Here is a 21,860-nt window from a genome sequence, read left to right on the forward strand (position 1 = left end):
TTCACAGAATACCCTATAAATTCAGAGGTTTTCACTGCATTAGGTACTGAAATAGAAACAAATTAATTAATCATTACAATATTACATGTATGTTTTATAACATTTCTTTAACTAATACGTTTTAATTGTTTATTTACCTTATTACACCTCTGTTGTTCATCACGAAATTAACAGGTCAGCTCATTTTTGTTCTCTCTACTGTAATGTCACTTGTACGCAGGCTTCAGATATGCGTATTTCTTGCGCAGCTCTCCGGTGTTTTTATTTCCTGCGCTTCGAACTGGTATATGCGCACTTCCTACCAAGTGTTGTTGCACTGAAACACATCTCCTGTAGTTTGAACCCGGCGTGCAGCAGCCAATCAGAGTGTAAGTTTTTGTCTCGCGGAGGGCCGCTGCATGTTCACTCATCATGGTGAGTCCAAAAAATAGACAGTTTATTCACATAAACACAACACTTGGCGCATTCTAGCATTTACATATGACACATATAAACAACGAATGGTTTATTCGCTTGGGTTAAACATTTGAAGTGAAGAAATGGGTATTTTACAAACCAAAATAAATGTTGGTTAGCTTGTTAGCTAATGTAAATGAGTGACTGATGCTAAAGCTAAAGCTAAAGCTAACGAGCGTTTGAATGAGAGTTTGGATTTATTTTTGTGATTATTAAAGCACATGCGTTAGACGTGTTATATATCTGATTGTGTGAAACATTTATGTTTGTAAGCAGTTTGTTTATGGTTAGTTATCTGTTTCCTTAAACAGACTGCACTGATGTTGATACTCTGTTAGACTAGAGGATGTAAACTCCACACTGACTTGTATGATAGTATGATAAACTGAGTTTTTATTGATATTTCTGGTGAAAGTGAGACGGAACTTTTGATTTGTCACACTCTGATAAAGCTATATTGAGCTAATGAAGTCTGAGTGGTAGTTTGCGTTCTTAGTTGCTTGGTTTGTTAAGGGAAGTAGGGTGGTCTGAAATCATGTGTTTGTTATAAAAGTCTGTATAATAATAGCCTTGAAGTTATGCTAGTTGGTTTGAGTGAAATATTTAGGAAATATCTGACACGGATAGTTCTGTTCGCATAAGCTTGGATGCATTGGTTGGCTCTGTCTTTAGATCAGACTTGGGGAAAATATCATAATACTTTAGATCAGTGATGTGCAGCATCTTTATCAGAGCTGTAGTGGTTACTGTAATGGACTCTCTTGTTCATAACAGTCCTCGACTGATGCTAATAGTGGCCCCAGTCAAGCACCACCTTTTCCTGGTGTACCACCTTCAGGAATCCCCCCGCCCTTTGTAAGTTGGTGTTGGAAAGCCTTTACTGTAAAGCCATCTCTCTCTCTCTTTGTGAATGCTTGGTTGTGTTCACCTTCATTCATGCCTTGAATTTTTTTTTTTTTTTGTGTTTTCAAAGATGGGGCCACCAGGAATCCCGCCTCATTTCCCTCCAATGGGAATGCCACCCATGGGCCAGAGGCCGCCCAGCATGGCTCCCATGCCACCGGGAATAATGCCCCCCATGATACCGCCGATGGGTGCTCCACCCATGGGACAGGTAAGAGCTAAGAGCGAACACCGCTTATGGCAGTCAGATTTTATTTTGAAAGGATGCAGTGTTTTTAAGTCAGGGTTTTACATGGTATCTTATCGATATGGTAATTCACACATGCAAAAATAGCCTACCTGTATGAACATTAGTAAGACGTCATAGTAAGAAGTCACATGGCGGAGCCAGTCAGGTGGATTTACTATGACTGGATTGTATTCATAATATTGTCCTAAAGTAAGTTTTTCATCAAATGCAGTACATATTCTGAGACTGAGACAAATTTTATGTAAGAACTGTCACATGGGCAATAACCTGTCAGTAGTTTTGTAATTTTAAGTGTGTATAGGATAGTACTGATTGTTAATTAATTTACCTTTTTAGCCTTACCAAGTGTTGTTTTATAGAAAATATAGATACTAAAAGATACAAAGTAGATACTGCTGTTTGATTTCTGGTCATTTGATTTTTCACAAATTGCACAATTACTTCACAAATTATTGCACTGTACTTTATGGCTGTCACAATTCTTCGATTCAATTAGAGTACTCAATTTTACACCGTCATGTTGCTCAAAGACGCAAAACGGTTCTGTGGCTGTGTTTAGAATGGTTATTTGTTGGCAAAATAGAGCAAAAACAGGCAATATGCTGTCTAAAATGTAAGTCTCTTAATATTAACTTCTTGTCTTTCACAAAACATAGATAACTTAGGGACATCATAACTAACCACCATTAATTTACGGTCTTAAATATGTCTAGCTTTTATCGGGTTGTGCGTCAGTAATAATGGTCCGTGGGGAAACGCAGTGTTCCGTGTGTAGTTACAGTAAATGGACTAAACAAAGCCTTTGCCTCGATGATATATATATATTTTTTTATTTGAGTTACCCGAGGAATCATTTCAGTGCTAAATTTGACACTCAGAAGTGTTGAGTAATTGGCAAAATACCACAAGTGGTGCATTTAAGGGATGAGAATACATGAAATGCATTATTAGACCATTTTCCAAGACTATACATGATGTATCATGTCCATTTAAAAATAAAAATACAGGATAATGCTATTGATTTTACAAACACTACAATTAAATATATATATGCATTGCAGGTTTAATATATGCGTTCCACACGAACTGTTCTCATTTACACATGTGGAGCGTTTTGTAGATTTGTAGTGTAAATAATATATTTTTATAAGTTTATGCAAAGCCAGGAGAATACATTAGTATGTTTCTCAATATACTAACTGTTAATCGTGATTTCAAAATAAAAGCTCAAATCCTTATTCTGAGTTAGACGTTTTGATGTCCACATACAGTATTCAATGAATTACAGTGGTTGTAGCATTTCTGTAGTAAAGAAATGGCCAAAAATTAAGTGAACATTTGAATTCAGTGTTGTTTAGTCAATTAAACAAGAATTGAATAGCGCAGTAAAGTGTAAAAACAATCGTCAGGCCGTTGGCGCTTTTTGCAGTCATTTCATATAATGCGAAATGTATATTAGTTCTATTGTTTATAATACATTATGTAGTTAAACCGTTTTGTTCAACAAAACCATCCTTTGAACTTATTATTATTGCCTCATTGCTATTTTATTTGTATTTTAAATAATTTTAAAGGCTATTGTTCACTTAGGTCTGTTTTAATTACCACAAAAAATAGCCTATAGTATATAGCCTATAATTATCCAATTACTCGTTTAATCATCAGAATAATCGACCGATGACTCAATTACCAAAATAATCCTTAGTGACAGCCTTACTGCACTTAGAATATGTAGAATCTGTTGTTTTTATGTCCCTATTTAGGTGTTTCTGCCGGGGCTTGTAATTATTTATATTAGCTATTCTTTTTTTTTAAATCTCTGTTCGCATTCTTTACATTGACAATATTACTAAATGAATAGACCAGATACTTTATTTTTGGCTATCTGTCAACATGACAGAAAGCAATGTTGTATTTACAAATTTGCTAAATGATGGAAAATGTTTGGTCATATATTCACAAATCAGACATAACTGCTCACATTGCACATTTTTGAAATGTCCAGTATTTTTTCTCCTAAATTTCAACACAGTGTGTGTTTGATTAGACAAGAAAAGACATGATGTTTGTAAAGCCAATTTCATACTCAGTAATCCAGTTTCAGTTCCCCGAAAGCACAATGTCAAAGATAAATGTCCTGCCAGTGATAAAATTCACTGCTAGTGCCAAAAAAAGAATCATTCTGATTCAGTGAGAATAGAAAAATCCTCACCACTGCTATAACAATATTGACAGTGTGGAACAATACTGTTAGTTCCAACTGATGAACAATAAAAACACTGACAGCCAATCAAAATCCACTTTAGAAAGCTTGGTGATATAACTGCAATGTACCTTTATGATAAACAATATTGTCATCCATTGTTGTGAATGCTAATATACAGGGTGGGCCATTTATATGGATACATCACACATCAAACTTATTGGGAATTTCACAAGAAAAACAATGGTGTGCTTGGTTTTAACATAACTCATGAAAAAATAAAGTTATTTACAAGTTTCTGACCACTTATAATGTGCCACAAACAGGACGTTAATATCACCAACCATTCCCATTTTATTAAGGTGTATCCATATAAATGGCCCACCCTGTAGATATAGTTGTCATTCTTGGTGTGAGTGGGCCATAAGACTCCATAAACGTTAGCATTTATAGTTATTATAGTCCCACGAATAAATGTTCTTGTTATATTTAAAGACACAATTTAAGGGTTTGGAACATTTCTGGGAAGTTTTCATGCAATTCACCCTAATCCGGAGATGAGAAATGCATGCACTTGAACATAAATATATACACGTAAAATCGTTAAAGGAGAACTCCACTTCCAGAACAACAGTTTACAAATAATGTACTCACCCCCTTGTCATCCAAGATGTTCATGTCTTTCTTTCTTTAGTCGTAAAGAAATTGTTTTTTGAGGAAAACATTTAAGCATTTTTCTCCATATAATGGACTGATATGGTGCCTCGAGTTTGAACTTCCAAAATGCTGTTTAAATGCGGCTTCACGCGATCCCGAATGCGGCTGTAAATAATCCTAGCCAAGGAGGAAGGGTCTTATCTAGTGAAACGATCTGTTATTTTCATAAAAATATTACAATTTATATACTTTTTAATGCCAAACGCTCGTCTTGTCTTACTGTGCCTGGACTGTTTTTGTTTCTGGTTCGTGACAGTTAGGGTATATCGAAAAACTCCTATCTCATGTTCTCCCTCAACTTCAAAACCGTCCTGTATTGCTGTTTTACCTTTTTTGTTAAGGGTGTTTGCTCTTTTTTTGCATGTTCACTTTGCAAAGAGTGGGTCGGTACTTCTGCAGCAATGCAGGATGATTCTGAAATGATTTTTGAGGTTGAGAGAGAAAATACGATTGGAGTTTTTCGACATACCCTAACTGTCTTGAGCCAGAATACACAGAGTTCAGAGAGAGCAAGACAAGCATTTGAGATTTAAAAAGTATTTAAATTTTAAAGTATTTAAAAAAAAAAAAAAAAAGTTTTAAAAAAAGTTTGAAGCCGCATTTAAACTGCCTTTTGGAAGTTCAAAGTCGGGGCACCATATCAGTCCATTATATGGAGAAAAATGCAGAAATGTTTTCCTCAAAAAACATAATTTCTTCACGACTAAAGAAAGACAGACATGAACATCTTGGATGACAAGGGGGTGAGTACATTATATGTGAATCTTTGTTTTGGAAGTAGACTTCTTTAATATGATTGCTGCAGTGTTGGACCTGATGCTCTGTGTGTGAGATGAGGTGAATGACTTGTCAGTGTATGTTTTTGGCTGTGAGTGTGAGAATCAGACAGTAATGAGGGACTGTAGACTACACAGCACAAGATGTGCCTTACACCCTTCAACTCACACCTTGCTTTCCCCTGTGCAGTGTAGGAGGGAAATTAGCAGTTCACATGAATTTTTCATGAAACTCTTTTCTTAGATGCCAGCCATGATGCCACCAATGATGCCAGGAATGATGATGCCCCCTCGTATGCCAGCTGCATCAATCCAGCCTACAGGACCGGTAAACTAGCCTGTATATCACACTACTCCACCAGCGCCGGTTAAATATAGACCCTCACATGCTGTCAGCAGTGTCAGAATAACCCTAATGAACACACTGCAAAGTGGGAAAATGTACCAATTTAGAATCAACACCATTTTTTATAGCACTCATCCACGTGACATGAGTGATAGTAGCGGAAGAGATCAGCTTGTTCTGCTAATTTATTTCAGTGTATGATGCTGTACATCTCATTCCCTGCATTAGCACACTTTTTTTTACTATTTAATTTTAGTTTAAGACTTTAATAAAGGCATCATAACATGGATAGTCTACACAGAACGTCGGAAACTAAACCACAAAAACAGCATTCAGAAATCATCATGATTGATACCACAGTCATGAGCTCAAACATCCATATTGAGAGTATTCAGCAGCCTCTCACAAAGGATGGGAATTTATAAAAAAAACCACAATGTAACTCTTGTTTACAATTTATAAAAGTGGACCGCCCATAAAGGGATAATCAGGAATCAATCATACTGTAACTTTCATAACTCAGTCCACAAGAACATTTGTTAGATATGCTTAAATGCACTTATTTTATTTGTTAACTGATTGATAGGGCAGTTAAAAGCGATATTCAAATCTGACAGTCTTCAGCTAGAAATTACAAACGTCACATCTACGTTACATTACAAAATTAAATATTTAAATATATGATATGAACCACTTAATGTCTGGATTGCTTATGTATTTCCTTAAAAGAAAGGAAGTACCTACATTAGCAATGACTAGTTCTTAGTTTGATTGCATATAATGTATATAGAGAGAAATGTGTGGAAATTGGAGTCATGTCTGATCAATAACATAAAACAGACAAGTTCAATTAGAGTGGCTTACTTCATTTGCCTTTCAAAACACTACACCACTAATGAATATGGATGAAAGGACAATGTTCCAGTTCACTGTATATATAAGAACAAACAAACCATTCATGTGCAGTTCTTTATTTTGAACAGTGGTGATTAAGATCTGCTTTCATTTAATCAGCTATATTAAGCATCAAACAGCCTGTCATTGGTTAACCATATTAAACATTGATAGCATCAGTAATAATTAGTGCCAGGCTTTGAGCTGTAGATGAAGACATCTGATCTGATGCAGAAACCAATTGAAGCTCCAGGAGCTGTCAGTCAAACTGCCCTGTCAGTCAGGATGTCATTTCCCTTTCCTGTAATTTGGGGTGAGGAGGCTGCTAATGAAGTTATCTCTGATATCTTTAGATCTGCTCCTGGATTAATTTAATTCCGACAATTATTGACAGGACTTTCTTGGATAATATGAAGTTTCAAGTCATTTAGAAGATATCACACATAAATCAGCTCGTTCTATTGAGTGGTTTGTAATGTAACACTTTTTTATGTCTTTCTCAGCCTGGTGTGAGTCCAGTGGAGTCTGCAGGTGAGAGATTAAATAGTTTTGGTAAAAACATATTGTTGATTTATTATTTCTAAATGTAATCAGTGGTTTTGTTCTATTTCAGCACCGGCTGCTCCTGGAACAACAGTAAGAACAAACATCATATTATTGTTACAGTTTTTCTTTGGCACATTTTTCAAAATAGTATTAACATTCTCTAAACAGTAAGTGCAATTCTCACATCTGTTTGCTGCAACATCAGAATTATATTGCATATTTGCAAAATGTAGTTACTCATCCAGAGCATTTAATTCATGCTTTAAACATAAAAATTGTGTCAGTGACTTGGCCAGTGCCACCAAAATAAAAAGTGTTTTTGTTATTGTGTGAGACACACTGGTCAAAATGTTTAGATTATTTTTTCGCCATGGAAGTATTTGTTATATGCCTTTTTTTGTCAGACTGCTGTCTATACTATACAAGAATATCAGTTTTGTGTATCACAATGAGCATTTTAGATACATTTTTATCTAATGTTTAAATATGTATTTCTTCATTACTATAGCATATGTATAAGTCATTACTATAGCACACACTGAATACAATGAACATTTATTTTTTGTAGAAATGTGCTTCTCACCATTGCTTGTCAATTTTTGCACACTCTGTTGTCTTCACCTAACATCACCATCACACATTTTTACGTATCTTCGTATTCCTCTTCCACAAGAAATAATTGTGAATATTTACATGTAACATATTTCTACAGATAAATGTACTGTACAAATGTAAATTATTTATAAGTATTTATACCCTACTGCTGTAGCTGTTGCTGTTTAGGGTTGTGATGTTCCTCCTTGTTAAAAAAAAAATGGTAGTAATTGTGGTGGGCAAGCTTCATATTATATGCTTACAAGCTTTGATTTATTGGCAAGATTGTGCTTCCTACTTCATTATAATGGCATGTAGGGTTGCAAAGGGGTGGACGATGTCTGAAAACTTTCCAAAAGTTTCTGAAAATTGACAATTTTTTTTAGGCTTTCAAATATTCTGTAAAGTTTCCGGAAATTTAACTGAAATTTTTTCGCCCCTTTGCAGCCCTAATGGCAAAGACATCTGCCAACTTAGCGGACATTACAACTTTCCATATCAGATATTTATGGTATACACTAGTCAACATTTGAAGTGGATCAAAACCTTTCATCAAAGTTGTCCTAAAACCAAAGCAATACCTGTTCTTGTGTTAGGATAGCTTTGAATTTTGTTGGATCCACTTCAGTCGTCGACTACTGTATACACACACACATCTGACAGATTTTGCTAAATGAATGGATAATTTTGCATGTGATGGCTCACACAATGAAAGAATCCTTAGAAGTTGTGAAGAATTTGACAATTTCACTGAGAATTAGCCGATCGGTTTTTATAAAGCCATGTGCATTTAGTTATTGTGCAAATTGTAAATAATAATTTCAAATCTGATTGAAACTAATTGTTCAAAAATTTGAACTTGAGAATATTTTAATTTAAATAACTTTCCTGTCTTGAAGACACAATACTTTTCTCATGTATTTTTTTTTCCTCCTAGAGCACCACATCAACTGAGTCTTCACCTGATGAACAGCCGAAAAAGGCAAGACACAAGTTATTATTATCGGTCATAAAATACTATATACACCTGAAATTACATTGAATTTATTTCTTCTGTTGAACACACAAGATGAGATTTTGGAGAATGTTGGTAACCAAGCAGTTTGTGGTCTCCGTTAACTTCCATAGTAGTTTTTTTTTCTTCATAATATGGAAGTCAGTGGCTACCAGCAGCTGTTTGATTACCAACATTCTTCAAAATATCTTTATTATTGTTCAAAAAAGCAAACTCATGTAAGTTTGGAACAATTTTTTTCCCCTTCTGAACTATCCCTTTAAATGAGATTTAGAAGCACAATTAGTAATTAAATTCTTTACGGTTTCCATCCGTACAGAGGAGGGAACAATAAGAATTTAGCTATGGTTGTAATTATCCAGGTCTTGCTATTCACTGGTTATGTACTGGTTTTATACAGCTTAACTAGCGACTGTAGGTTGTAGCTGAAGAAATGACTAGCGATGCCTAGTCACTGATGATGTAATGAGCGAAGTGTTCATAATGTCTCCTGCAGAAGTCAGTATGGACCGAGCACAAATCACTGGATGGAAAAACATATTACTACAACACAGAGACCAAACAATCCACCTGGGAGAAACCAGATGAACTCAAATCACCTGCAGAGGTAAAAAAAGGTCAACACACCGTTCTTGCTTACACAGTCATGTTTCATCTGCCAATTACTGTTCATTCAGGAGGTCACACCATTAGGCATATTCTGCGTTTGAAAGTCTAATGCCTATAAATAACACAGTACTACCGATATGCTTGACAGAGTTTTAAATTGCAGCTTATTCATATGGATAGTGAAACTAATTGCAACTTTATTTATACCAAGTGCCAAAAAAAAGATTCTTGCAGGGAGGAGATCTTAGTGATTTTTATTTATTTATTGTTAAATAAATAAAAAGTAATGTTGCATTAATCTGTCTTGTGGGTATGTTTAGGGGGAAAAACGCTGATCTTTATTTACATTTTTTGGTGTTGTCAGTATTTTATTTTTTTAAAAATAAAATAATAAAAAAACAAAAAACAAAAAAAAAACAAAATGGTGGTATCTGTTGTTTCTGTTCCAAAGTGTCTCATTTGTGTATTTTGAAACAAAATAAAAGTCTGTGTTTTGCAGCAAATGTTGTCCAAATGCCCGTGGAAAGAGTATAAGTCAGACACCGGCAAGCCGTATTACTATAACTCACAGACCAAAGAGTCTCGCTGGACTAAACCCAAAGAGCTGGAGGACCTGGAAGGTCAGTATGAATAAATAGCCCCACATATCCAGAAATCTCATGTCAGAAAATGTATTCACTTTTTTTCTCTTTTTTTTTTTTTTTTTTTTTTTTTTCCAGCAATGATTAAGGCAGAAGAAAACGGGTAAGCATCAGCTTTATTTACTAAAACCGTGAAGAGTTACTTCACCCAAAATTAATTTGCTTATCGTCATGCCATTCCAAACTCTTATGTCTCTTTTATCAATAAGAATTAAGTGATTAAATCGTTTAATTTAGGCTTTTTCTCCACATATAAACATTGATCAACCCACATACATTGAGCTCATCAAATGTGGTAAATGGAAGCACAAACTTGCTTGCTTTGACACTGTTATTAATTCAGGACAGAATAAACATTTTTGGTTGAATTATCCTTTTAATGTACCGTTATATTTACAGAAATCAGTTTTAGGTTTCAAAATGCTTTACTATTAGTGGAAAAAAAATCTGTCCATTGTTGGCAAAGGTTGGTGCAGGTTCACAACCAGTGGCATCAGTGTACACAAATTAATGGCTAACTACTAAAGTAAATGATTAAGTATATAAATTTAACTTATACTTTTTTTTTTTCAATCTGTGTGCATGTTGAAGGACGGCTGATGTTGTGGCTCCTGGTACCACCCCTGCTCTTACATCTCAGAGCGAGTCCTCTGTTACCGTGGCGGCAGTTGCTGAGACAGAGGCTACCATGGCGACAGGCACCACAGAGGAACAGCCGTCTCACGTGCCTGCGCAGGTTGCTGAGGTCAGCAGTGATGTCACTGTTAACTCCACCGAGGAAATGCCCAGCGTAGAGACACAACCCAGGTAATGATCCCACATACTCTCAACACATTCAGTACAATAAACACCAAGAGCATGCCTTCCTCTAAACATCCCATGTGGGTCTGAATCAATCAAACTACATCTCACACGATTCACTGGCCGAAACAATAATTGTACACAGTGAAGAACAAATTACATTAAGTACTCTGTTTATGATCGTTTTATTTTTACTTACTTTATTCAACTATTATGCTTTATTCAACAAGGATGCATTAAATTGATCATAATTGGTAGTAAAGTCATTTATAATGTAAAAGATTTTAAATGAATTTCATGTAAATTTGTTCTGAACAAAAATATTACATTGTGTTATTTCATTGTTGTTTTTGATCAAATAAATGTAGCCTTGGCGAGCATAAGAGAAAAAAATTACCTCCCTTAAACTTTTCACTACATTAGATTTTACTTTATTGTTCTACATTATTTCTAGCTGAAATTTCTAATTCACTTGAAAATGTTAGTTATGAAAGTGTTGTAAATTGTTTTACACCAAATAAGATTCCTTAAAAGGTAGATTCATATAGTTGTTGTGCAATAATATTTTATTTATTGCAGTAATGATGTTTCTAAAGAGGAGAGACCTGAGCTGGTGAAGAAAGTTTACAAGTGGAACACAAAAGAGGAGGCAAAGCAGGCATTTAAAGAACTGCTGAAAGAAAAGGTATTTTTTTCTCTCTCTCTCTCTCTCTCTCTCTCCCTCCCTCCTGTAGTGAGGAGGGAGGTGTTGATATTCCGGCTGGGTCTTTCTAAATTTAGTGTGTTTTAATTTGGCACACAAAGTGCTCCTGTGAGAGCCGCGGCTGTTTAATTGCTGTGAGTGTGATTAGACTGGAGTGAGTGAAACAGAAGACGGTGGAATTGCACGCTTCACAGACCCCTGACTGCCTTTCAGAAAGACACGCTCATAATGGATGAAGAACTTACTCTTTTGTGATGTCAACATGGAGATCTCCTACTCCAAAGCTTTCCGTTACTCTGTTCTGTTATTTTCTGCCCCTCTCAGTGGGCACCCTCTCAACAGTGACACAAGAAATCAAATGATCTATTCAGTCAAATTAAAATCATTCAATATATTTCAACTCTTGAAAAATGTCTTGATTACTAATTAGGTTCTTTAGCAAATCTAAATAAACTTGTGCTGCCTTCCTCCTAGGAAGTTTGCAGTAATGTACTATTACTACTATTTTTAAACGTGAACCTTTTTTTCTCCTTTGATGCCATTTGGAGCTTTTTTTCCCCCGAACATGCATTATAACAAGTATGAGTAACAAGAGTATGCTGTAGCTTCAGAAGAGTAAATGTGCATCTCTCTCACTCCATGTGACTATAGGGCGTTTCCTCCAATGCATCATGGGAGCAGGCAATGAAGCTGATAATTAACGACCCTCGTTACAGGTATCCAAATACTGCATGCAGCATTAATGACATTTATTAGCATTTACATCCTGTGCACAGTTAAATGTGTCCCTGCTGTTTTTCACTGAACCGCTCACGTCTCTTTCTGTGTGTGTGCGCAGTGCTCTGCCCAAGCTGAGTGAAAAGAAACAGGCGTTCAACGCTTATAAAGTCCAGACAGAGAAAGAGGAAAAGGAAGAAGCCAGAATCAAATACAAGGAGTCTAAAGAGACTTTCCAGCGCTTCCTGGAGAATCACGAGAAGATGACCTCAACCACACGATACAAGTAAAGTCGTTTTGATGACAACTTTAACAAGTGCCAAAAATCCAAATTTATACTACGTACTTTGGCTTAGAACATCTTAGAAGCTCTATAGCAACACAATAAAAAAACATTCGAAACACCTTGAATGCATGAGTTTTGCATGCACAAGCACCACTCTCATTTTTAATCCGGTATTGCTATAAACAAGGTTAATGATTTTTCAGCTCTCTTTGTCTGTCATTGATTCAGAGCAGTTGAACTTTACTCCCCCACTTACTTAGATGATTAAATTCACATCAGCGGTGTTGTCATGGTGACATGTTGGTGATGTCACTAAGGTAAATGATGTTATTGGTGTAAATCTCACCTGTAATCAGGCTTTAAATAGCAGTGTTGTTTTTTGTGAGTTCCTGTCTGCACTGTGTCATTAGGTCTCAGAGATACTCTGTTATTAATTAGTAGTTCTAGGATGTTAATGCCCTGTAATACCACTGCCCCCTATTGACTAACTTGTGAACTGCAGCAACTTTCATACTCTAAGTCCGTGGTTGTTTTTAAAACATTGGTTGTTTGTTAGTAAATTTGTCTTGTCTTGTGTAGGAAAGCGGAACAGATGTTTGCTGATCAGGAGGTGTGGTCGTGTGTTCCTGAGCGAGACAGGCTGGAGATCTATGAAGATGTGCTGTTTTATTTAGCAAAGAAAGAGAAGGTTTGATTGGCTGGTTCTGTTTATCACTGCTCTGTCTTATACATTGTTACATCAATAATCTAATAACCTGATAATTAGTTGTTTTCTATTTAACAATTTAAATACTGATATCACTTTCATTTGGATAGATTTTAATATGCAAACTTTAATTATAAAGCAATAAGCCAGATGTGGCTGTGCGTTACAGTGATTAAGGGTGGGAGGTGGGATGCATCATAAAATCATTAACACAGTGGCTTATTATAATTCTAAAACTTTAGCAACTGTAATACACACTGTCTAGAAGTAATTCCATTTATTAGGAAAAAAAATCATTAAATAATTCTTCCAAGTAATTTAACTCTAGCTGTTTACATATGCCAACCCCGTACAACTGATAATGCCTTTATATGTGAAGTTTCAATGGCCAGTATAAACAGTATTGAAAATCGTCATGCTCTTAAAATCAGCTTGATTTTTATATACGTACACTGCTGCTCAAAAGTTTGGGATTAGTAAGACTTATAATGTTTTTTTTAAAGAAGTCTCTTATGCTCATCAAGGCTGCATTTATGTGATCAAAAATACAGAAAAAATATTGCAAAATCTTATTACAATATACAAATGTTTTTATATATATATATATATATATATATATATAAAATACACACAGGATAAGTAAGACTTTTTAAAGAAGTCTCTTATGCTCATCAAGGCTGCATTTATTTGATCAAAAATACAGAAAAAATATGTGTGTGTGTGTGTGTATATGTAATATTTTTTTCTGTATTTTTGATCTAATAAATGCAGCCTTGATGAGCATAAGAGACTTCTTTAAAAAGTCTTACTTATCCTGAACTTTTGAGTGGCAATGCATATAAAAACCAAAACTTAAAACATGAATGATCCGATCAGAATTTGAAGTTGTATCAGTGTTGTGCTTCATTTTTTTTTTTTTTTTTAAGTAATGAATGAATACTTGTTCAATAAAATTATATATACATACATACATATGCCTGTATATATGCTTGCTAATATCCTGTCTGGTCACTGACGTTGCATGATCGTGACATGATGATTTGTTTCAGGAACAAGCCAAGCAATTGCGAAAGAGGAACTGGGAGGCGCTGAAGAACATTTTGGACAATATGGCCAATGTGACATATAGAACTACATGGTCTGAGGCACAGCAGTACCTACTGGATAACCCTACCTTTGCTGAAGATGAGGAGCTACAGAGTACGAACACACACACACATACACAAACACACACTGCACTGCCATCTCCACATGATGATGCTTTTAACCCGCATAATAAGAGCGAGTTTGTTTGATATAGAGAAAGCTTTTATCTTCCTTTGTGTCTGTGTGTGTGGGTTAGACATGGACAAGGAAGATGCGCTGATCTGTTTCGAGGAACACATCCGTGCTCTTGAGAAAGAAGAGGAGGAAGAGAAACAGAAAACACTGCTGCGGGAGAGACGCAGACAGCGCAAGAACAGAGAGGCCTTCCAGGTGACACACACACACACACACCCACACGTGACTCTGTCCTGGTTTGTCCGCTGCACCACGTGCTCAGCTTTTTAATATAAAAAGCTCTCACCTTGATTAATTGGAACTTGATGCTGGAATATGAGCTGATGTCTGTGATGACAGATGATCTCTTTGACCGAGTTTAGGGTACTGCAGATCATTTTGCAGTGAGTGAGCCAGAATACGAAAGCATCACTCGACAGGCTTAATGCAATTTATTGATAACTGTTGTGTGTTAGATTTTAATTAAACTGAATACAACATCAACTTACACTGAAATGTGCCTAATTAATGTTTTTGAATGAGAATTTACTGTTTAAATCTCCCATGTCTGCTGACACCATTGCAGACTTTTTTGCTAAAAACATTATCATTATTAATGCTTTGCACTCTGAGATCATGAGAACTGCTAAACCAAACTGACTGAAAGGTAAGGTACAAGAGCACTGGCATGTTTGTGAAGTGTTATGTGTGTTTTTCAGAAATTCCTGGATGAGCTTCACGATCATGGGCAGCTGCACTCAATGTCTGCCTGGATGGAGATGTACCCAACCGTCAGCGCTGATATCCGCTTCAACAACATGCTGGGCCAGCCAGGTCTCTCTCTCTCTCGCACAAACACTCAGAGCGTGGCAAGCTTTGATGCTGATGAATAATACATGTAAAAGGGTCCTGTCCTCATTTCAGACTGTGTCTCCATTTCACCAGTACAGTCTGTGAACTCCACATGACTTTGATACATCAGCACTTAAAAAATTGAGAATTTCTTATTTTGGGCCATCTAAAACACAAAAAAATCAAATTGAACGACAAATAAAAATCCTATGATTAAGACTACATTACTTACAATAGTTGTTTATTGTACACCAGAATTATTTGATGTATTGCTGTTTGGATATTTTTTTTTATTTTTTTATTTTTTAAAAACAAGTTGCTCAGTCGTGTTGTGCTTTGTTTTTTAGGCTCCACCCCTCTGGACTTATTCAAGTTTTATGTGGAGGATCTGAAAGCTCGTTATCATGATGAGAAGAGAATCATTAAAGACATACTTAAGGTGAGTGAGAGACTGTGACGATCAGTGTTTCTCATCAGATCAGTGCTGAAGCCCTTGATAAAGTGCGTGTGTGTTTGTGCAGGATAAGGGCTTCCTGGTGGAGATCAACACAGGCTTTGAGGAGTTTGGCTCTGTGATCAGTTCTGATAAACGTGCCACCACACTGGATGCAGGAAATATCAAACTGGCCTTCAACAGTGTAAGCATGTTGCCTTGATGTTGTTTTTACTTTTATTCAAATGACATCTGTTCCAAAATGTAATGAATTGCCTACATATAAAAGCATCAAAAGCATAAAATGCAAAAAAGCATTTTGCTTTTCATTTGATGTGAAAGCTGTACCAATGTAGTGAAAAAACACAAACATCAATAACAAAAAAAAATTAATATGGCAGATTAAAATGTAAAATATGGTAGATTAAATCAAAGACTGGGATATCTAATTGTTGAAAATGCAAACTTGCAAACACTAAACTATTGTCTATTTAAAAATATCTTAAAATGCAATTTATTTCTGTGGTGCAAAGCTGAATTTTCAGCATTGTTACTCCAGTCTTCAGTGTCATGATCCTTTACAAACGTTCTAATTCTTATATTCTAATATGCTGATTTGCTGCATTGCTGCATAAGGCATTTCTTATTAGTACCAATGTTTAAAACAGAAGTGCTGCTTAATATATGTTTATGAAAATACCATTCAAAAGTTTAAGGGTTTGGAATACTTTTGTTCTGCAACAATGTATTAAATGGTTTAAAAATGATTAAAAATTACAGTAAATACATGTTTAAAAAATGTTTTTTAAATAAATGCTGTTCTTTTGAACATGTTTTCAGCATATTACCATTAATGATAACATTACTAACAGTTGAAAGAGGAGACTTCTTTTAGATATATTTAAAAAAAAAAATCTTAATTATTCCTTTATGCTTTTAAAATGATACATTCACATGTATATCTCATAGACATTATTTTTTTCATGGATGCATAAAATTTTAAACATACCTCAAATTATGAAACTGAAAGTTAAAAACAAAGGAAGATTGGAAGAATTAAAATCACTCAAATGTAAAATAGAGTAATCAAAAGATACTCTGTGTGAGTTGCTGATTTTGTATAACCATTCAAATCAGTCGCTTATGACATTTCTGCTTGGATTCTGACTACTGTGTGGACTTCAGAAATGATAGATTTTAGAGCAGAGCGCTCCGTGTGTTTAGTTTGTTTACTGATTAATTACCAGATAATTTTTTTTTGACTTGTTTGATGTCTTTGTGTCGATTCTGTGTTTTAGTTGCTGGAGAAGGCTGAAGCACGTGAGAGGGAGAGAGAGAAGGAGGAGGCTAGGAAGATGAAGAGGAAGGAGGCAGCATTTAAGAGCATGCTGAAACAGGCCACACCCCCTCTAGAGCCTGAGGCCACATGGGAGGGAGTATGTCATGCTTTTACAATAAATATATTAAACATTACATAATCTATTAGCTAGACTGGGTCATTGACATATTGTCTTTTTCTACTGATCTGGTGTAATTGATGTGTGTTCATGCTAACTCAGGTACGAGAGCGGTTCCTAAAAGAGCCTGCGTTTGAGGATATCACGCTGGAGTCAGAGAGGAAGAGGATATTTAAAGACTTCATGCATGTGCTAGAGGTATGAAAGGATTCTAAACGTTTTTACAAGACTTTTGAAAGCAACCAGATTCATATTTAAAATAATTTACTGAATTACTTACTTTCAGTAATTCAACAGTCTAGATTTTTCCTTTTATACCACACTTACCAAATGTATAGTTTGTCTTGTGACACATTTGTACATGTCTTTTAAAAGTAAATTAATCTTGTAAATTAATCAGGAATTCAGTAATGCAATGGATATGTCTGTGATCTTTCTCTCTACAGCATGAGTGTCAGCATCATCATTCAAAAACTAAAAAACACTCCAAGAAATCCAAGAAACACCACAGAAAACGTTCCCGATCTCGATCAGTGAGTACTGCCTTTAGCCATCTCATTTCATACCTGTAAACTCACCACCTTTGCTGAAATTTGCCATTCTGACATTGAAATGGCCATGCACATGGCTTCATATAAATGTATTTGTGAAGAGAACTGACAGTCTCCAGAAAAGTTTCAGTGGCATTTTCTATGTATTATGCATTTTCTTGTATAATGCCTAATGCAGTGCAGCACAGCTTTACGTTCAGAGTTATCCGGGAGAATGGCTGTATTTCTGCTTTCCCATATGCTGCACCTTCTGTCGCAGAATGAATTTGCATTTTCACAGTAATAAACTGGAGAAGAAAAGAATCAATGATGCAAACTTCATTACATATGAGACAAATCCAAATTATGCTCTAAAGCAGCTCTAAGAAGACAATGGTGTCATTATTCAGCTGCAGGCAGTTCGGTGTTGATTCAGTTCAAGAGCTTGTTCAATAACAGTGTAAAAAGTTCATCAATTATGAAACATTCAATTAAGCTTTTAGCAGCTCTATAGAAGGCAACAATGTTGTTACTTCGCTCAGTCAGTTCAATGTTGATTCAATTTGGATCAACAGCAGTGTTTCGGAATTTGTCAGTTATGAAACACATTCGATTGTTAAAAAATGGTCTTCTACAGAAGACAGTAGTTTCATCATCCAACTCAATTTGGTTCAGGTTTTGCGCTCATCTGGTTCAGACCGGTTATATCAGACCTATAAACCTTTTGAATCATTCCTTCTGTTAGATAATGTTTTGAAGGCTGAAATGTAAGGTTTATTTTCCAAACTTTGTTTTTGTCTTGCAATATTTGAACTGTAATATGTGTAGTTTTATTCTAATATCAGAATTTTCTGAAAAGATTTCAACTGCTGATTCCAGTCAAATTTAGAAGAATGTAAAAAGTATGCCTAATAATGAGTATTATTTGTGTTATAATCCGGTCTGGAGATTTGAGGTACGCATTTACTCAAGACACATTATCATTCATCCTCCTAAACCGTGTTCTCTGTGTTTTTTTTTTTTTTTTTTTACGGAAGGGCTCGGAGTCAGAGGATGATGAGTATCACTCCAAGAAGAAGAAACGTTCAGCTTCTAAATCTCCATCCGAGCACTCGTCCTCTGGGGAATCTGGTCAGTGTCGTTTAGGATCGATATCAGTGTCCTGCACAACACGTCAATACTGAATACATCATGACTGTTTAACAGCAGGCAGAGACTCAGTGATCATCATGTTATCTTGATCTTTACAGAGAGGAGTTACAAGAAATCTAAGAAGCACAAGAAGAAGGGAAAGAAAAGACGACACAAATCAGTGAGTATCGAACAACTGAACCACTTTTATACCTTTTATTTGTGCATTCAGTGACTTGACTCAATTGATGAGGAATCTGACTTGCTAAATAACCCTCACACAGACAAACATGAGTCTTGCTTGTTTTTAGATCAATCATATTTTAATGTCCGTGTTAATATGATTCAGCATCTCAATGCCTTTGCAAGCTTTCATGTAACAAAGTAATTTCCAAAATATAAAATCTCAATCACACTTCATAGGATATCTTTTGAAGGGATGCTAATTTGTTCATCTCTCAATCATTATTTTATTATATTGCATTATATTTTCAACCCCCACAATAAAAACTACAGAGCTTTGTTTTTTGATATCTCATTCAATATTTTACTAAGATATATTATTGGGAGATATGTAAGTGAAAACGTATCTTTTTGATTTTCTGTAAAGATTTCTCTGTAATGTAGCGTTGTTAATACATTTTACATACGTGTTTGAAAATCGGTATGCACATGTAACACCATTACCTACAAAAAAGTCTCTTGGAGTAAAATCCAAAACCAAACAGGATGTCAGTTACTTAGAATTTTCGCTGCACTTTTTGTCATTTTCTGGCATCTTACTTTAACAAACTCCTCCTAGAGATTTATTCAGATCAACACAGTCTAAAACCCTTTGTGAAGTTAAAATGCAATGATCTTGAGTTTTCGCTGAAGGGCGTGTCCGTGGCGGCCTGACAAATTGCTATTACGCAGGTATACGATGTCTGATCTGCCCTAAACTTCACATGTTTGATAAGAGTCCGGTCCTGAGCACATTCCCATATTCAGTTATAGTCATTGTGCTAAAAGCTGTAACAATGTGATGTGTTTTAAGCTGAAACAAATTCCTCCTAGAGATAAAATGACATCAACATTTTATTTGGTCAGTCAAATCTAAAGGTCATTGCCATATTAAATTGCAAAGATCTCGAGTTTTCTTTAAAGGGTGTGTCCATGGCGGCCTGACAAATTTCGATCTTTCGACATGGAAAAAGATGTTGTAATACAATCTCCAATCTGCATCAAACTTCATGTTTGATAAAAGTTCTGCCCTGAAAACATCTACACATTAATATTCCGTTGTAATCACAGCACTACCTGCTGGCAGCAGAAAATGTCATGTTTTACACTAAATAGTCTGGCCTAAATAGTCTGGCCTAAATTTCTTGTTTGATTAGAGTCCTGGCCTTAAGACATCTACATGACAATATTGTTATCAGTATAGTGCCACCTGCTGGCAACAGGACTGCAGTATCCAATCTGCACCAGACTTCACGTGTTCAATAAAGGTTCTGCCCTAAAAACATCTACAGGTCAATATTCAGTTATAATCACAGCACCACCTGCTGGCAACAGGAAATGTCATGTTTTACACTGACTCAAACATACCATGTTCAATCTGCACCAAACTTATGTTTGATAAAACTCCTGGCCTGAACATATTTACATGCCAATAATCAGTAATAGTTATAGTTATAAATGACTTTGAATGATTGATTCCTCCTATATTAACCACTTTAAAAGCATATTGCCCACTGTTTGCGGTTTACCTAAAGCCACTGGGTAGTACTATTAGCAGCTGTTTTGTTTAGTATGTTTAAGCATATTTCCTTTCTTAGAAATAAGGGATGTTTTATATTTGTTATATTTAAATCTTGCCTTTATAAAGGTCCCAAATTACTTCAGTTGAAGTACAATATCTGTTAATGAAGGGCTATCTCTATTATCTATCGATAAGTGTCTGGCTGTGGGAATGAATGTAGTGTATTGAATACGAGTGTTCATTAAATACCCGGAAACTTCTCCTCAGATTATGCTCAGTTCAATTATGTATTGTGTTTACTCACAATTAATAAATAATATTGTTTTATTAAGTTTATAACTCTAAATGGCTAGTGTAGGATAATGAGCAGTATGAGAAACATTACACGTTTTTGCAGGCCTCCCCTGAGTCTGAAGGAGAGAAAGAGCGGAAAGGAAGAGAGAAAGAGAAGGATAAAGAGAATGACAAATCCAGAGGGAAGTCTCGTGGAGAATCCAAGCAGAAATCCCCCAAAAGAAAGAGTACAAAAGAAGAGGTAAGTGATCATATCAGAGACGGCATCTGAAGACTCTCATTTACCTGCATCCAGATGTGATCTAAATCCCTCTGTCTGTCTCTCTCAGGGTGGATGGGATACGTCTGGAAGTGAACTGAGTGAAGGAGAGCTGGAAAAGAGGAGGCGCACTCTTCTGGAGCAGCTAGACGCCCCATAAATCACTCACTGTCAGTTTGTCCGTCTCTCTCACTTGCATTCCTGTAATGTGTTTTGCATCCCTGACAGAAAATTGATGAGCATCTGAGTGTTGGATATTTGGCTGTGAATTCACTGACTGTCATGTCGTCTCTCTGAGAGGCAGTATTGTCTGAACATCAGCACTCGTCTTGATCTGGGCGGCATGTTTGATTTTGTACGATTATTTTCAGAGGCTGCAAGTGTTACGTTGCCTTTAACTGCAGTACCTTTTTTTAGGTAGTTGTATATTTGTTATTGCCAATAGTTTTAAACATTGCTGATAATATGGAAAAAATGAACAGGCCTGCATAAAACACATATTATTCAACTTCAGATGAATCTGTAAGATTGTCTGTAAAAGCCATTTTTGGAAAACAATGTTATCAGTATGAAAAATGTCTGCAGCATTGTTTTCAATTTCAATTTTGACAAATAAACTATAAAAACAATGCTTTTTGTTGCTCAGTTCTTACATTTATCAGCCAAAGCACATAAAGACCTACTCATTTTCGTCTTTGTTGATCATATTCCCTTCAGTAACTTCTGATGCATGCTGC

The 21,860-nt window shown here is 35.6% G+C and overlaps 1 protein-coding gene across 2 annotated transcripts; it reads left to right on the forward strand.

The window, feature by feature from the left end:
* Nucleotides 1-280: 280 nt before the first annotated feature.
* Nucleotides 281-21,752, forward strand: prpf40a (PRP40 pre-mRNA processing factor 40 homolog A). Of its 2 annotated transcripts, XM_051119259.1 has the most exons (27): nucleotides 324-414; nucleotides 1,231-1,311; nucleotides 1,430-1,570; nucleotides 5,550-5,633; nucleotides 7,049-7,076; nucleotides 7,159-7,181; nucleotides 8,623-8,667; nucleotides 9,197-9,307; nucleotides 9,809-9,929; nucleotides 10,029-10,053; nucleotides 10,542-10,757; nucleotides 11,331-11,436; nucleotides 12,106-12,170; nucleotides 12,293-12,457; nucleotides 13,037-13,145; nucleotides 14,213-14,363; nucleotides 14,506-14,639; nucleotides 15,143-15,257; nucleotides 15,623-15,714; nucleotides 15,797-15,913; nucleotides 17,007-17,144; nucleotides 17,268-17,363; nucleotides 17,612-17,698; nucleotides 18,733-18,826; nucleotides 18,946-19,007; nucleotides 20,968-21,105; nucleotides 21,194-21,752. In XM_051119259.1, exons 1-27 carry the CDS (start codon nucleotides 412-414, stop codon nucleotides 21,281-21,283), a joined length of 2,637 nt encoding a protein of 878 aa, XP_050975216.1. In that variant the 5' UTR covers nucleotides 324-411; the 3' UTR covers nucleotides 21,284-21,752. The 2 variants fall into 2 exon arrangements, with proteins under 2 accessions (XP_050975217.1, XP_050975216.1); XM_051119260.1 differs by lacking the exon at nucleotides 1,231-1,311 and having other exon boundaries at nucleotides 281-414.
* Nucleotides 21,753-21,860: the final 108 nt, after the last annotated feature.

The sequence above is a fragment of the Labeo rohita genome, chromosome 9 (assembly GCF_022985175.1).
Source record: "Labeo rohita strain BAU-BD-2019 chromosome 9, IGBB_LRoh.1.0, whole genome shotgun sequence".
Classification (NCBI taxonomy): Eukaryota; Metazoa; Chordata; class Actinopteri; order Cypriniformes; family Cyprinidae; genus Labeo; species Labeo rohita.

Excerpts from the sequence above, each read along its gene's own strand:
- prpf40a (XM_051119259.1), top strand. Across the intron at positions 11,437-12,105 it reads AAGAACTGCTGAAAGAAAAG|GGCGTTTCCTCCAATGCATC; the intron begins GTATTTTTTTCT and ends ATGTGACTATAG. Across the intron at positions 15,715-15,796 it reads TCATTAAAGACATACTTAAG|GATAAGGGCTTCCTGGTGGA; the intron begins GTGAGTGAGAGA and ends GTGTTTGTGCAG.